At 51.3% G+C, this 16,306-nt stretch overlaps 2 protein-coding genes across 8 annotated transcripts in view; one reads left to right on the top strand and one right to left on the bottom strand.

Moving 5' to 3' along the window:
* Adgre5 (adhesion G protein-coupled receptor E5) overlaps positions 1-6,986 on the top strand; it is a 19,491-nt gene extending 12,505 nt beyond the window's left edge. For all 6 annotated transcript variants that reach the window (XM_013355088.2, XM_005370918.3, XM_026777924.1 and 3 more), the window contains 13 exons: positions 508-654; positions 735-778; positions 883-960; positions 1,663-1,840; positions 1,921-2,037; positions 2,204-2,427; positions 4,237-4,404; positions 5,015-5,206; positions 5,384-5,610; positions 5,699-5,765; positions 5,854-5,945; positions 6,058-6,226; positions 6,335-6,986. In XM_013355088.2, the coding sequence (XP_013210542.1) occupies positions 508-654; positions 735-778; positions 883-960; positions 1,663-1,840; positions 1,921-2,037; positions 2,204-2,427; positions 4,237-4,404; positions 5,015-5,206; positions 5,384-5,610; positions 5,699-5,765; positions 5,854-5,945; positions 6,058-6,226; positions 6,335-6,469 (1,838 nt within the window). In that variant the 3' untranslated portion in view covers positions 6,470-6,986. The remainder of the gene's footprint in view (positions 1-507; positions 655-734; positions 779-882; positions 961-1,662; positions 1,841-1,920; positions 2,038-2,203; positions 2,428-4,236; positions 4,405-5,014; positions 5,207-5,383; positions 5,611-5,698; positions 5,766-5,853; positions 5,946-6,057; positions 6,227-6,334) is intronic.
* A 100-nt stretch (positions 6,987-7,086) lies between these two features.
* On the bottom strand, positions 7,087-15,780 carry Ddx39a (DExD-box helicase 39A). Of its 2 annotated transcripts, XM_005370917.2 has the most exons (11): positions 15,494-15,780; positions 10,737-10,948; positions 10,449-10,576; positions 9,682-9,774; positions 9,182-9,365; positions 8,440-8,558; positions 7,993-8,124; positions 7,802-7,911; positions 7,575-7,719; positions 7,328-7,475; positions 7,087-7,237 (listed from the first exon to the last, which is right to left on the bottom strand). In XM_005370917.2, exons 2-11 carry the CDS (start codon positions 10,942-10,944, stop codon positions 7,221-7,223), a joined length of 1,284 nt encoding a protein of 427 aa, XP_005370974.1. In that variant the 5' UTR covers positions 10,945-10,948; positions 15,494-15,780; the 3' UTR covers positions 7,087-7,220. The 2 variants fall into 2 exon arrangements, with proteins under 2 accessions (XP_005370974.1, XP_026633728.1); XM_026777927.1 differs by lacking the exons at positions 10,737-10,948; positions 15,494-15,780 and adding an exon at positions 8,776-8,836 and having other exon boundaries at positions 10,449-10,569.
* Positions 15,781-16,306: the final 526 nt, after the last annotated feature.

Below are 16,306 nucleotides of genomic sequence, written 5' to 3'. Positions count from 1 at the left end.
ATATATATATATATATATATATATATATATATATATATATATATATATATATATATATATGTACAGCACATGGGTGCAGGTGCCCAGGGAAGTCAGAGGAGGCGTCAGCTCTCCTGGAACTGGAGTTACAGCTGCTTGTGAGCCACCTGGTGTGGATGCTGAACCCCGAAGGTTAACTGAGTCAACTCTGCGGTCCTCGTGTTTACTTAAGGAATGAAAGGAGGCTCTGTGGGGTCAGACCTTAATCTCCTGAGGTTGAATGTAAAAAGCTGAGGGGCCCAGGAAGGGAGGTGAGACACTAAGAGGTATCCCAGAGGACCCCAGATGAAGTCCATAGTCCTGTTTTCCTGTGTACATTCGCCTTAGACCTCTCCACATTCCTAACCCATCATGTACCACTCACTGAGGCCACCAGGGACCAGTACGTCAAGCCAGGCACTATGGTTGTACTAAGGAAGAGACTGGGATCATACAGGAAAGGACCTAACCCCTGTTTTGTGTCCCCAGATATTGATGAGTGCAGCACAGGGCAGCATCAGTGCCATAACTCCACCGTCTGCAATAACACCCAAGGCTCCTACAAGTGCCGCTGCCGCCCAGGTTGGAAGCTAATCTCTAGGTTGCTCAGTGACCCAAAGAGCATCCGGTGCCAAGGTACTTGCCCTAGCTACCCAGCACCTCCATGTCCTGCCCACGCACTCTGAGATTACTGAACCACAGTCCTATCCCTACAGAACCATTCCCTGCCTGGACACTGCTGCCCACAGCCCAGAGCCGGGTGAGTAGCCAGTGGGGACTAGGAGGTCGGATCCCTTCACACAGCCTGTCCATCCCCTTCCGCTGTGCTGCTGCCCACCCGTGACCCACCATTTCCCTTCCCAGAGTCTCTCTCACTTCTCCGTTGAAGTCCAGAATCTGCTCAGGGACTTCGATCCAGCCACAGCCAACTGCACCATCCAGGTAAGGGAGAGCTCTGGGGACCCCAGTGCAGTAGGGGAAAACCACAGTGTCTCATCCATCCAAGCAGTACTTCTAGTTTGAGGCACAGCTCTGACGTGTAGCCATGTGTGTGGCTCGGACACAAGGGCTGTAATGGCAATGATTGCAGCAGTTAAGAGTGGAGTTAAGCAGAGTGTGGAGGCCTGAGCTACACAGCAAGACCCTGTGTTTTTTTGTTTTTGTTTTTTTGTTTTTCGAGACTGGGTTTCTCTGTAGACCCTTTGAAAAAAACAATGGAACAGGGCTGGGGTAGCACAGTTGATAGAATGCTTGCCCAACAAGTAAAACACCCTGGGTTTACTTAACTTCTAGCCGTGAACAAACAAGGTGTGGTGGTCAACAGCTCAAGGTTATAGGGCTGGGGTGTGGCTCAGCGGTGGAAGACCAGTCTGGAGTACCCCAGTGAGGGGCTGGGGGATGACTCAGCAGAGCCTTGGCAGTCATGCCTGCTGGTGTGTGTGTTCCATTGTGACATGCACTGGCTCATAAACCTCATCTCTTTGGTTTCTGGCTACTGTGTAAATCTTAATGTATCCCTCCAGCTGGTTCCCCAAGCAACCCATGCGGCTTTTCAGTGTCTGCTGATGGGAAGGGTGGTCCAGGCCCCTTCATTCAGTTCCTGTGGTTCAAATCTCCACAACTCTTGTCACTCTTCACCTCCAGAAACTCATTGAGGCCATGGACAAGCTGCTGGAAGCCCCCACGGACATAGATACTCTAAACGCCACTGACCGCCACCTAGTGGCCACCCTGTTGCTCAAGTATATGGAACAAAGCCTTCGAATGTTGGCCCAGTTCTTACCCAAAGGTCCCTTCACCTACACGTCCCCTTCAAACACTGGTAAGACTTCTTCTGGTCCCACCCCCAGGTACCATCCTGTCCTTGGTTTCCCCAGTCACCCACTGTCCCTGTCTTTTCAGAACTGTCCCTGATGATCAAGGAACAAGACAACAAAGATATCACCACAGTGTACCAAAGCCAAGCTTGGATGAAACTGGACTGGGCTTTGACAGCTGGAGCTGAACGCTCAGAAAATGGTAGGGGTCAAGGAAGAGGACCTTCCAGGGGAGCCAGGGTGAGGTCTGGTTTGTGGGACAGGCAGACAGCAGCTCATCGGGAGGACCTTAGACTGAGGTGGATGTCCTCACTGGGAGGATGGCAATGGAGGGAGGACAGGAGGCAAGCCTGCATCTCTGCCCCCAGGCTACTCCTTGGCAGGCATCCTGTCCAGTCCAAACATGCAGAAGCTGCTGGCCAATGCCTCCATGGACCTGACCCAGAGTCGGGATCTACTGGAGGAGCTCTACGAAAGCCCAGTTCTGAATGTGTCACTCACGCTCCTCTCAAACGTCAGCTCCATTTTCCTGACCAACACGGACACTGGGAAGCTCACCTCAAACGTCACCTTCAAATTTTCCTATTCTTCTGTGAGTCCCTGAATGGGAAGAGTGGGGGAGGGGATGCTCTGCTGCTCATTCCCTACCCAAAGTCAAGGTGGCCCTTCTTGACCCACATGGTAGAAGGACAGAACCAAAGAAAAACCAATTTAGCCGGGTGGTGGTAGCACACGCCTTTAATCTTAGCATTCAGAGGCTGAGGCAGGTGGATCTGAGTTCAAGGCCACACACACACACCCCAAAAAGAAAAGAAAAACCAAAAGTGACCTACTTTTTTTCTAGCTATAATCTAAAAAACACTAAAAGTACAGAAAAATTTTTTAAATTACAGCTGGGTATGGTGACACATGCCTTTAATTCTAGCACTTCGGAAGGTCTCTGAGCAAGGCCAGCCTGATCTATAGAGAGAGTTACAGGATAGAGCTCTCAAGAGAGACCCTGTCTCAAAAAATAAGCAAAGCATGAGCTGTGGTCTTGTGGCATAAGTGTCTCACTCCCAGCTGCAGGGAGGGAGGAGAGTCAAGGTTCAAAGCCTGCCTGAAGCAGAGTCGATTTAAGGCCAGCCTGGGTGAGGACTTGTCTTCAAACTCAGTGATACAGTACTTGGTTAGGATTCAGAAGGGCCTGGGTTCACTGCTGAATGAATGAATGAAAGAGCAAATAAACAGCTGGCAGGCAAGGCTAGTAGTTGACTCAGGAAGAATGTTTTCCTGTCATAGTAAGGTCTGGGCTTGATCCTCAGTACCATAAAAGGGTTAAAAAACAAAACAACACTACAGTCTAAGCCCAACAAGATGGCTCAGCAGAAAGGTGCTTTTACCAGGCCTCAGTTTAATTCCTGACCTGAGCTCATCTCCAAGACCCACATGGTGAGAGAAAACCAATTCCCAAGACATGCAGGCTGGAGCACAAGGACAACCCCACCAATGTAACTGTAAAAGGTCTTATGTGTGTGGGTGTTTTCCCTGTATGAATCTGTGCGCCACATGTATGCCTGGTCCCACGGAGGCCACAAGAGGGCATCAGATTCCCTGGAGCTGGAATTAGACAGTTTGAGCTACCATGTGGGTCCTGGGAATTGAACCTGGGTCCTCTGGAAGAACAACCACCTGTGTCTGCTGTCTGCTGTGAGTGGATTAAAGGTGGAAGTGACAGCTCATTCCCAGCACTCAGGCCGGCAGATCTCTGAGTTTGAAGCCAGCCTGATCTACATAGCAAGTTCTAGTACAGTTAGGACTACACAGAGAAACCCTGTCTTGAAAAAAACAAAAATTTTAAAGTTAAACAAATTAGTCTAGGCTGGAGATATAGCTCAGTTGGTAGAATATTTGTCTAGGATGCATGAAGCCCTAGATTCAAAGATTAAATGACTACATAAAATATAATCCAAACACTCAAGAGGCAGAAGCAGGAATATAAATGCATCATCGTCCTCAGCCACATAGTGAGTTTGAGAGCAATCTAGAATACTGAGACTGTCTTAAATTTGTGGATGGATGGATGGATGGATGGATGGATGGATGGATGGATGGATGGAGCATGGTAGCATGGGGACCCTTCCCTTGCAGTACATCCAATAAAACCTGGTTTTTGTTTTTAAATTACAATCTTAAAGCAACCATTCCCCACTGATTCTTTTAATTTCTTTGGTATTTATTACCTGTTAACTACTTGTGATTTGCTTCAGCTCACAGCAGGGACTGGTGTCCTGTCGTCCCATTGCTGGCTCCCCATGTTCTCTGCGCAGAGTAGACATATTATGCGACCAAAAGCAAGGTCCTCTGCTTACCCCAGACTCTAACTGTGCTTTGGACACCCTCATTGCCTGTCTGCCTGTAGGTGGAGTCAAAGCGGCCCCGTGAACAGCTGATATGTGCCTTTTGGGACACTGGTGACGATGGGAGTGGGCGCTGGGCCACTGACGGCTGCTCAATGAATGACACTGGTTTCTGCCAGTGCAACCATCTGAGCAGCTTCGCCATCCTAATGGCTCAGTACCACGTGCAGGTAAGTGGTAAGTCCCGACACCATTTATCCAGGCTTGCCTAAGGCGGACCATAGGACCCACTCAAGGGTGTACCCCACTGGGTTTTCAAGTAGGTCCCCTTGAATAGCCCCATGCCCTGTGTCTCAGTTCCTCCCCTGGAGTCCTGTGACCCAGTAGCTGACGGATGCAGGCCCCCACCCGAGTCCCTGAACAAATATGAGGCACTGCTAAAAATGCAAGTCTGTGCAGATGAGACGGGCTAGCTAGTAAGCCAACAAACATGCCTACACACTTCAGCCCTAATAACCTGAGTTTCATCTCTAGAGAACACATACAGTGAGGGGCAGGCAGATGCTTCATGCCATACACACAAATACATAAATGTAAAAAAAGGCCCTGTGTAGAATATCCCAGAAAGTACAGCTTTCTGAACATGACCAGAACCTGAGTCTCGTGGTCAGCTGGAATTATTTTAGCCAGGCAGAGTTTGCCCTGTGGTTCAAGACAGGCGTGTGAGGGTGCTAACAAGTTAATAAATGTGTAGGGAAAAGAGGAGTACCCCCCCCAGCCCACCCTCAACCCCTGCCCCGTGTAAGGGAACACCACTCATCCTGAGCTGCCCGCCCCTAGGACCCGAGACTGGAGTTGATCACCAAGGTGGGGCTGTCCCTCTCCCTCATCTGCCTGCTGCTGTGTATCCTGACCTTCCTGCTGGTGAAGCCCATCCAGAGCTCCCGGACCATGGTGCACCTGCACCTGTGCATCTGCCTTTTCCTGGGCTCTCTCATATTCCTGGTTGGCGTCGAGAATGAAGGGGGTGAGGTATGTTCCTGTCCTGACCTCACTAGAGCGTGGAGTGAAGACCTAGGAGTAGGGTAGCCCAGTCTGTCCTGGGGCTCAGTGTGGAAGGCGCCCCATCAGGCTGATTGAGCCCAGCTGCCAGGGCTTTGGAAGCCATTGGGCCTACCCTGCTGACAGCCCAACCCTTTGCGCCCACAGGTGAGCCCACGCTGCCGCCTGGTGGCAATGCTGCTGCACTACCTCTTCCTGGCGGCCTTCTGCTGGATGGCCCTGGAAGGCGTGGAGCTCTACTTCCTCGTGGTGCGTGTGTTCCAGGGCCAAGGCCTGAGCATACAGTGGCGCTGCCTGATAGGCTATGGGGTGCCCCTCCTCATTGTGGCCATCTCAGCGGCTGCCAAATTGGATGGCTATGGACAGCAAACATAGTGAGTCTCTCTCTGTCGAGGTGAGGCTGGAGTGGAGGGCTGGGACCTGGTGGCTGGGGCCACTGACAAGGTACTGTCTTCTCCCCAGCTGCTGGTTAAACTATAAGGACGGCTTTCTCTGGAGCTTTGTGGGACCCCTGGCCTTCATCATTTTTGTAAGTGCTCTCTGGGGACTGGAGACCTGAACAGCAAGCCTCCTAACTACATGCAGCCCCCTAACCCTGACCCATATTCTCCACCCAGTGTAACTCTGCCATTTTCCTCATCACTGTCTGGAAGCTCACAGCAAAGTTTTCTGAAATCAACCCAAACATGAAGAAATTAAGGAAGGCAAGGTGAGAGGGGCAGCGGGGAAGGCTGGCGGAGCCAGGGTGAGGAGGGCTAGGGCCTGAGCAGGGAGTTGGGGAGTTGCAGAGACTGTTAGCTGCAACTGCCCACCCCCCCCAGGGTGCTGACCATCACAGCCATTGCCCAACTCATCGTGCTGGGTAGTACCTGGGTCTTCGGCCTGTTCCTCTTCGACCCCCACAGCAGATGGCTGTCCTACATCTTCACCCTGCTCAACTGCCTACAAGGCCTCTTCCTCTTCTTGATGCTTTGCCTGCTCAACAAGAAGGTAGGCAGACCAGAAGCAGCTGTGGGAAGAGCTTGGGGTGGAGGTAGACAGGGCCGGGCCAGGCCTGATTCCTTTTGTGACCCTAACCTGGCGCCCTTTGGCTCACAGGTGAGGGAAGAGTACCGAAAGTGGGCCTGCATGCTTGCCGGCAACAAGTACTCGGAGTTCAGCTCTTCCACAGCGGGCACTGGCACCAGCCAGAGTCAAACACGGTCTCTCAGGGCCTCAGAATCAGGGATGTGAAGGCAAGTTCCAGTCGGGTCACCAGCACATGCTCGAAGCTGTCGCTCTCCTGCCTTCTGTTGCCGCCATCTTCCCAGCTTTGGCCCATTTCTGATAAAGAAGGGATGTATACCAGGCAGCGAGTGGGAACGGGGCCACGGGTCCTGCTTCTGGTTGCTTCTTTGCCCCATCACAGCTACTGCCTACCACAGAAACAGAAGCCAGCCAGTACAGACCTGCAGCCCACTGCCTTGGTACATGAAGCAGGCAGTCCTGGGGATAGAGTGCAGGTCCCTTGGCCTGGGCTCTTTGCAACTGTCTTTGGCATGTAAGAGGCCAGGGTGCTGGGTTCAATTTCCTTAAGCTAAGACTGATGTCATGTCAGCCATCAGTGATCCTGCCTGCTGCCGAGGCTCACGGTACAGAGGCCCAGCTGTCCCTCATCCAGGGCAGAAGGGTCTCATTGTTATAAATGTTTTGTAACATTTTTAAACCTGTAAACCTCTCAATGTTGACACATAAAATTAAATATCCTGATGCAAAACAGGTGGCATGTTTGTTGGTAGAGGTGCTTGCTTGGCCTTCAAGTTCATGAAATGCTGACCAAGAGAAGAAAGATGGTCGGGAGCCAGGCGTCCACAATAAAACTTTATTCTTACATAACTACAGCTTTGGAACAATAAAAAGATACAGATACACCATCTATTATCTAGGAAGAGGATCTGGAGCAGCAGGTGGGAAAGGTGGCTGTGGTCCTTGGTTACACGTATGGTTATCGGCTCTGTTCAACTGTAAAGACAAGAGTGAGGCAGTGAGGGAGGAGGGGCCTTGCTCTGGAAGCCCAGCTCTCCTGTGCCCAGAATGGCCCTAGCAACTTACTGTATGTAGAGATATCTATTTCTTCTGGAAGCTCTGCCACATTCACTTCAAACCGGTCCTGAACATCATTGAGGATTTTGGCATCATTCTCATCAGATACAAAAGTGACCGCCAGGCCTTTAGTACCAAAGCGACCAGCACGAGCCACCTGCAAGGAGATGGGGTCAGCAGACAGGCACTCTTCAAGATCTGAGAAAGGGAGGGGCTCTGATCCACCCACACTGGGAGGGGGCACTCACTCACTCACCCGGTGAAGGTAGGTGTCTGAGTCCTCTGGCATGTCATAGTTGAAGACGATGTTCACTCGCTCAATGTCCATACCTCTACCAAACAGATTGGTAGCTACCAGGATGCGCCGCTGGAAGTCCTTGAACTGCTGGTAGCGGGACAGGCTAGAGTGGGAGACAAACAGAGACATCAAACACAGGTGGGTCCCAGGGGCACCCTTGGCCATGGTGGACATCATGCACTCACCGCTCCTCCTGGGGCATGCCTCGGTGAATGGCAATGGCTGGGAAGTTCTGTTCCACTAGGAGCTGGGCCAGGGCCATGCAGCGTTGCACAGACTTGACAAAGATCACCACCTCAAGAAAGAGAATGCTAGTTAGGCCCATGGAGAATCACCCATGGTCCCAGATCTTGGTGTGGGCAAGTAGGAACATCACCTGGTTAAACTCTAGGACGTCAAGGAGGTCAAAGAGTTTCCGGTTCTTCTCACTGTCCTTGAGCTTGACATAGTACTGCTGTAGGCCGTGCAGTGTGAGCTTGGTCTCGTCATCCACAAACACTTCCATGGGCTGTATAGGAAAGGAAGCAGGAAGGAGCAAGTAGGGCTCACTTCTGGGCATCTCATGTACCCGGAACCTTCCAGGGAACAGTTCCTCTGTAGTGATGACTTCCAGAGGGCCTGTTGCATCCAACCTCAGTAAACAATTCCCTCCCAAAAGCCAGATGTAAGCTCAGCTCTGGCTTGGGTGCAGACCACTCTCAGCTCCTAGTCTGACAAACCAGGGGAAGTGAGGCTGGTGTGTCGTGGAGTGGCTCAGGCCCTGGGAGAGCCAAAGCTGCTGCCCTCAGTAGGCAGGTGGCTAGCCGGGCCATCCCCTACTCACATCCTGCATGAACTTCCTGCAGACTGGCCGGATCTCCTTGCTCAGGGTGGCGCTGAACATCATACACTGCTTTTCATGGGGTGTCAGGCGAAAGATCTCTTGCACGTCCCGGCGCATGTCTGGATGGGATGCCAACATACAACAAGCTGAGTGTCCTGTCTGACTGAGCAGACCCACACCAGAGAGGAACCAGCCCTCCCCAACCTGGGCCAGAGAACATTGGCACCATGGTCATGGTGGAGTGGGCCCAGGGGTGTCCCCCACTGCCTGAGGGGCTGGGCTCGGATGGGCGGGCGTGCGGGAGCGCAGGCATGGGAGGAGCCGCGGTCCACTTACTCGCTGCCAGCATGGAGCGGCTCTGCCAGTGCGCCTTGAGCCATGCTTCGGGAAAGGGAGCCTGAGGCAGAGACACCCGCTGGCGTGAGAGCTGCAGTGGCTTCCCAGGACACATGCCCATTTCTCCCAGCCCCTGATGGGTGGCAGAGACCACACTATTCCTCCAGATCCCCTGGGTATGCCTACATGTCCTAAAGGGATGGCAACTCATGGGGCCTATGGTTCCACTCAACTTGGGCTCAGAAGCAGCACATACTCTGTCAACATTGGACATTCCCTTAGGCTTCTCCCAGGAGCCCTGAGTTCTGGCCACCCATGTGACTCACTGTCCCATCCATCAGGCCCCCTAGAAAACTGCAGTGACTCTGAGTGGGGAACTGGCTGGGCAGGCCAGTGGGATGCTCACCCAGCTGCTCCAGCATCTTGTCACACTCATCTAGCACAAAGTGCTTCACATTCCTTAGGTTAAGGCTCCTGCTCCGTACGAGTGCCAGGATCCGGCCTGGTGTCCCCACCACAACATGGGGACAGTTCTTCTTCAACACATCTTCATCTTTCTTAATGGAGAGGCCCCCAAAGAACACAGATACCTATGGGGACAGAAAAGGAGCTGTTTTCACCTTTCTGGGATCAGTGATGTTTGCAGCATAGGCTCCACCCATCCTGGGGGCATCTGGTACACCAGCCCCACTCTCTCAAAACCCAGGCAAGCTGGAAGAGCAGGGGCAAGCCTGAGAGGCTAGCTCTGATGAAAAGAGACACCTGGGACAAGCACAAGCCTGTGGAGGCTGGGCATAATTCATCAGACTTAAGAACACAAATTACCACTAACCTTAAGCTTGATAAATGCCACTTGGGCAGGAGCTGAGGCCAGCATGACCCAACACAGCACCCGAGGAGGCTTACCTTAACGCTGGGCATGTACTTAGAGAAGCGCTCATATTCCTTGCTGATCTGGAAGGCCAGCTCCCTTGTATGGCACATGACCAGTACTGATACCTGTAGAGAAGGCAAGAAACACATGCTTTCCCAGAATCCACACCCATCCACCCCAACACACGGTGTGCCTATTACGATAGTTCCTTCCACACAAGCTGCTTGAAGGCCCGAACATCTCTATCTCCACCTTCTCCTTAAGCCTACCTATCCTCCTCAAACTCTCTCATGGCAACTAAAGCCTGTTTCCCTCAAGGGGCCAGGAACAGAAAGGTAGCAACGAAAGGGTTACCCCAGAATGGCATGTCTTCTCACCCACCCACAGCATAGCCCTCACCACACTTGTGCCATGCCCTGAAAAAGACACCCACCCACCCAAGGATACACACCAAGGCCTCACACGTGCCACTCAAGAGCTCTACCACACAGTCAAACTCCAGCACACCCCAACCTGACATTCTTTGTTAAACAGAGTCTTCCCATAGCTTGGAACTCTCAATCCTGCCTCAGCTTCCTATCCTGGACTCAAGTATAACTCTTAAGACCTTGTAGTTGACCTACAATGGTGGTATTAGAACACCTGCATAACAAATCAGCAGTAACACTGGGGACTGTTACTGTCACTATAGCTTCAATCCCCAGCTTAAAATCAAAAGTACACAGAGACTATGAAAGTTTCGTGACACCCAAAGCTGCACACATGGGATCCCAGCCCAGAAAGAAACCCACACCCTTACCTGGCCATTGATGGGCTCGATCTGCTGCAGGGTGGCCAGCACAAACACAGCTGTCTTACCCATCCCAGACTTGGCCTGGCACAGGACATCCATACCCAGAATGGCCTGGGGAATACACTCATGCTGGACTGAGGAAGAAAAGGGTAAATGAGTAAGAGACTGGATGCTGCCTCCCTGCACACTCCTCTGGCAGAGGTCAGGTACCAGCCACCTGCTTGCACAGGGACTGCTGTAACTGACTCGTGGGGCGGGTGTGGCTGGGAAGGGGGTGACACCAGGGAAACATACCCTCTGAAGGATGCTCAAAGCCACAGTCAACTATGGCTCTCAGGAGCTCCGGCTTCAGCAGAAAGTCCCGGAAACCGGAACTGTGAATGGACACGTAAGACCCTTTGACATCTTTCTTTGGGGGAGCTGGAGTGCTCTCCTGGGGTGCTTGGGGCTCTTCATCTTCATCATAGTCCAAAAGCTCATTTTCCACATCTTGTTCTGCCATGGCACTGAGAACAGAAGGCAGAGGGAGGCAGAGATGAAGCTGAGATGCAGGCAGGAAAACCCACTTGGTAGAGAAGGCAGGTCAGGAAAGGGGTTGGCAGGGCAAACCCTTAAGCAGGCAGAGCTCAGTGGTGTGCCTACACAGTGCCTCCCACTTTGGCCTACTGCCCCTTATCACCACCCTCCCAGCAACCTCTCATCTGCTACATACCGCACTCCCCCATCCAATGCCACCACCGTCAAGCATGCTAAGGTCAGTGAAATACCAATCACACATTACAGCTGGGGATGAGGCTCAGTGATAGAGCACTACCTAGCAGGTTCTGTCCCCAACACCACAGATAAAATACGTGATAGTGATCACACCTCCTGGCCTGGCCTCTGATTCCTTCCCCCTTCTTCATCTCATCAGACCATCCTTCCACCCCAAGGATGCCCTGCTTCTAAGTCTCTGCACACTCAACTTTTGTTTTTGAAACAGATCTCACTACATCACCCTGGCTGTCCGAGACTTGCTATGTAGATCAGGCTGGCCTCGAAGTCATAGGGATCTGCCTGCCTCTGCCTTCCCAAGTGTTGGGATCACAGGTGTATGCCACCTCACTTTTTTCCTTTTTTAATATCATGCTGGGGCTTGTGTCTCCTTGACAAGCATTCACTAACTGAGGAATTCCTCCCTTTCTTTGTGAGGTTTTTGTTTTGTTTTGTTTTGTTTTAAAAGACCTTAATATGGCTCAGAGGTTAAGAGCACTGACTGCTTTTCCAGCAACCACATGGTGGCTCATAACGGCTATGAGATCTGATGCCCTCTACTGTGTGCAGGCAAACATGCAGACAGAATATTGTATATATAATAAATAAAGAAATCTTTAAAAAATACAAAAGATCTTAGTATATATATAGGCTGGTCCAGAACTTGCAGTGATCCTCCTGTCTTTGCCTTACAAGTTTCTGAATTACAGGCAGACACCACCTTGCCTGATTAATGTGCCCTCCCTGACATTCAAATTTCAGCACTAATAAGGCTCCTCAGACCCATCCCCTCCAAGGACCTCCCAGAACCTGAATGAAGCAAGACCTAGGACCTGCAGCTGTGGCTGCCTGGGTGCTGAGAAAGGAATGGTGGCAAGGGAGCAGGCAGCATCTGCCCTGCCCTGCCCACCCCACCCTGGCTGTTTGTGGTCAACACAGGGGAATCATTAAGTGCTTTTATGAAAAGGGTTCCCATAGGGCCAGGCAAGCAAGAAAGCCAGCCAGCTGAGATGCTAAAAGGAATCCACAGGGGACAAGCTCCCCGCTCACTTCATTAATTCCTCAAATGCCAAGTACAAGGCATATACCAGCCAGGCTCATCTACTGTTGTCCCTGGTCTGCTGAGGTCAGACGCTAACATACCAGACCCACTTCTGGCCCTCTTTCTTCCCTCTGACTTTAACCAAATTCAGCCACGTCTATGCTAAGGTCCCAACTTTGTTTCCGGTCATATGCCTTTCCACTCCAGACCAGTTCTCAGTTATCTTCCCATACCCTTAGGAGTTGAACTCAAAAGGCCTAGGGCAAAGATTTCTGTTTCTCCTCGAGGCCACATCCATCTCAGAAAGTTATTCTATTCCCAGAGACAGTCTTGACCGAGCAGCAAATCCAGTCATGTCTACCTAGTCACTTCTCACATGGGAAAGAAACCATGCTGGCCCCAAGGTGAAGGCCTTTTTTATTTAAAATTGGAACAGCTTTACTGAAAACAGTCAAATGCTATACAATTCTCCAAAGTACATAATTTAGGAGTCAACAAACATGTCGGCATCAGCACAATCAACTCTAACATACGCCACCACCTTGATAAGAGAAAACCTGATGGACTGGAGAGATGGCTCAGTGGTTAAGTTTCAGAAGACTGGGGTTCGATTCCCAGCACCCACATGGTTTACTCCTGTTCCAGGAGACCCAATGTCCTCTCTGACCTCCAGTCATAAAGCATGCCCTAAGTAAATGTATTCAGGCAAAATGTTCACAGAAAATAAAATGAATAAACTTAAAAAAAAAAAAAGACTCTGGGTCTGGAGGTGTGGCTCAGGGGTAGATGCGGAGCATGTGAGAGACCCTGGACTTCATCCCTAACCACAAAAGTGAAACTACCTCTACCCTTTAGCCTCCACCTACCTCCCAGAACCACCAATCTGCTTCTCATCTCTCAAGACTAGCTTTTCCTAGACATTTTCTATAAACAGATTCAGACAGCATCACGTGGCCTTTCACTTCTTCAATCCTTCATTCTGCACTGTTCTCAGTGCACATCCACAATGCAACATAAACCAATGCTTCATTTTTTTTCTTTCTTTTTTTGTGACAGGGTTTCTCTGTGTAGCCCTAGGTGTCCAGGAACTCGCTCTGTACACTCAAAGATCCTCCTCCCACTCCCAAGTGCCGGGATTAAAGTTGTTGGTCACCACCATCAAATAAAATATTTTCATAATGCCAGGTGGTAGCACACATCCTTAATCCTAGCACTCAGGGCAGAAGCAAGCAGATCTCTGTGAGTTCCAGGCCAGCCTTGTCTACACAGCCAGGACTGCAATGAGATCCTATCTTAACAACAAACCCCACACACACCTTACACTACTGCAATTGCTGCCTGCACACAGTCACCACCTCCCCTCTCCAACGCACACTTAGTCGGGTGCTTATTCTTCAGATGTGTACTTCCTTTTAGCATCAATTTAAAAAAGCTCTTCTCAGCTAGGTGTGGTGGCACACACCTTTGATCCCAGTTCTCAAGAGGAAGAGGCAGGATCTCTCTGAGTTCCAGGACATTTGCCCATCAAGAAAGGTTACTTACTACCCAGTAGGTAAAGGTACAATTCCCCAAACTCCACATAGCGGAGAACTGACAAATGGCCCTGATATACACACATACACAAAATAAAAAAAATGCCTTCAAAAGTTATCAGTGGGGGCTGGAGAGCACTGCCCCCTTAACCTTAAGAGCACTGGCCGCTCTTGTGGTGTCCTAAGTTCAAGTACCAGCAACCACATGGCAACTAACAACCATCTGTAATGAGATCTGGTGTCCTCTTCTATCTAGTGTGCAGACAGAACACTGTATACATAATAAAATCTTCAAAAAAAAAAGTTTATCAGTCACTAAAGCACCAGACCCCGGCGACAGAACTAAAGCAGACAGCTAGGAGAGAGAAGCTAGACAGCCCAGGACATGTGTGCTTAAATTTCTAAGCGATGCCAAGCATATATTAAAATTAACACTTTCCCTCACTCCCCTGAGAGTTTTCAGAGCCTGTCCTGGAACTAACTCTTGTAGACCAGGCTGGCCTCGAACTCAGAGATCAGCCTGCCTCTGCCTCCCGAGTGCTGGGATTAAAGGCTTGTGTCACAGCCGCAGGGATTTAAAATGAACTTTAAAAAATGCCTGAGGCTGGGGCCGGCAGAACCCTGTGAGTTCCCGGCCAGCAAAGGCTACAGAGTGAGATCCTGTCTCAATGACGACAACAAAAATCTTAAGCGGTCAAGACTAGCAGGAGAGGGGGCGGACCTGAGTTAGTGTTCTCAACCTAACTTTCAACCTACCCTAACAACCACGTTCTAACTCCAGGTACAGGAAGTTCGACTCCCTCTTCCGGCCTCCAGGAACACCTGCACACAAGTAACTCGTACACGTACACACACACACACACACACACACACACACACACACAAATTAAAAATTCAAGGACAGCCTCGACTCCACGAGAACCTATCTTATGGCCCCTCATGTTTTTAGGCAGTATAGCTCTAAAAACGTTTTTGTGCTATTTAAGGAATAAATGTGAAGCGGGACCAACTGGCACACGTCTTTAATCCCAGAGCTCTGGAGGCAGATGCAAGTGAATCTCAGTGAGTTCAAGGCTGATCTGGTCTTCATAATGAATTCCAGGACTTTGTAGAGAGATCCTGTCTCGAAAAACGAGATGTGATACACCAACACCAAATGTTCCAGGAACGGGTTGGGGTGCTACTTGGAGCGGATACCCCCAAATGCGACAGGCCCCGGTTTTATCAGGGACAGAAAATGAAAAAAGTGAACCCAGGAAGTGGCTGCCCCAAACAAGTTCCAATCAGGTCCAGGGAAGCTGAGCTGCAACCGGGCTGGACCGGCTCACACGCGGAAAGCGACCCCGGGTGAAGAATCGGGCTCCGGTGGGTAGCCACGCCGGCCGGGGGAGCGGCAGAGCCACATGGGAGGGAGGTGACTGCAAACTCGCGAAGCCGAAGCCTGGGTCGTCCAGAACTTCAGCGTGAAACCGCCCTCTGCCTCGATCCCGCCACCATACACAGGCGGGTGTCGGGGTGCAGCCCTGACATTGCTCTCGGAAGCCGACGCACTAACGGCTGGCCCGCCCCTGGCGCATGCGCAAGGGACCCCAACGGCTGCCAAATCGAGGTGGGTGCCTAACCGCCCAGCCGCCTCGCGCCGGCTCCTCCCGCTGCACCGCGGCAACCGCTTCAGCAAACCCACAGCCCCGCACCGCGGCCCGAGCTCGGAACCCACCACTTACCTGTCGCCCGGTTCGCGTCCGCGAGCTGCGAAGAGAACCGCCCGTCGGCTTGTACGTCGCGCCCCTGGACGCGAGCTGCAACGCTTCCTGTCTGGAGCCCGACTCGAGTCCTGCTCACTGGGCCGCTGTCTTATCACTCAACGGAGGTGGGAAATGACGATTGGATTATAAGGACACTGTCGGCCGGCTATTGGTGGAAGGGACGAAAGGGCGTGCCTAAAAAGCTCAGGTTCATTGGCCAATCCAGAAGTGGGCGTGTCCGGTGTGGGGGTGCTGAGCGAATCATAAGCTCCGCCCCCGTCACGTGAGGTGAGTTGAGCTCTGAGTGGATGCTGCCATATTTAGTACTGGCAACGGCCTGTTAATTGCCCATGCTTGTGCCCCACCCTTTTAAAGTGTAGTTTCCTGGCTGTCGTGGGATTTTTTTTTTTCTTTTTCGAGACAGGGTTTCTCTGTGGCTTTGGAGCCTGTCCTGGAACTAGCTCTGTAGACCAGGCTGGTCTCGAACTCACAAAGATCCGCCTGCCTCTGCCTCCCAAGTGCTGGGATTAAAGGCTTGCGCCACCACCGCCCGGCTGTCGTGGGATTTTTGATTGGTTCATCGGTTGTTTGGTCCCCCCTCCCCCCGACAGGATTTCTCTGTGTAGTCTTGGCTGCCCTGGAACTCGCTCTGTAGACCAGATTGGCTTTGAACTCACAGATTCACCTGCCTCTGCCTCCTGAATATTTGGGTTAAAGGTGTGCGCCACCACCGCCTGGCCCCAACTTTTTTTTAACCTTTAAAAAAATCAAAAACAAAAACAAAACGTTTAC

The sequence above is a fragment of the Microtus ochrogaster genome, unplaced genomic scaffold (assembly GCF_000317375.1).
Source record: "Microtus ochrogaster isolate Prairie Vole_2 unplaced genomic scaffold, MicOch1.0 UNK90, whole genome shotgun sequence".
NCBI lineage: Eukaryota > Metazoa > Chordata > Mammalia > Rodentia > Cricetidae > Microtus > Microtus ochrogaster.
This window is presented reverse-complemented; position numbering and strand designations above follow the sequence as displayed.

What these genes read in the sequence shown, in the direction of transcription:
- Ddx39a (XM_005370917.2), bottom strand. Translation starts at nt 10,944, where the DNA reads ATGGCAGAACAAGATGTGGAAAATGAGCTTTTGGACTATGATGAAGAT. An exon ending in CTTTGAGCATCCTTCAGAGG is followed by an intron (nt 10,577 to 10,736) that starts GTATGTTTCCCT and finishes TTTCTTCCTCAG; the next exon opens with TCCAGCATGAGTGTATTCCC. An exon ending in TCGAGCCCATCAATGGCCAG is followed by an intron (nt 9,775 to 10,448) that starts GTAAGGGTGTGG and finishes CCTTCTCTACAG; the next exon opens with GTATCAGTACTGGTCATGTG.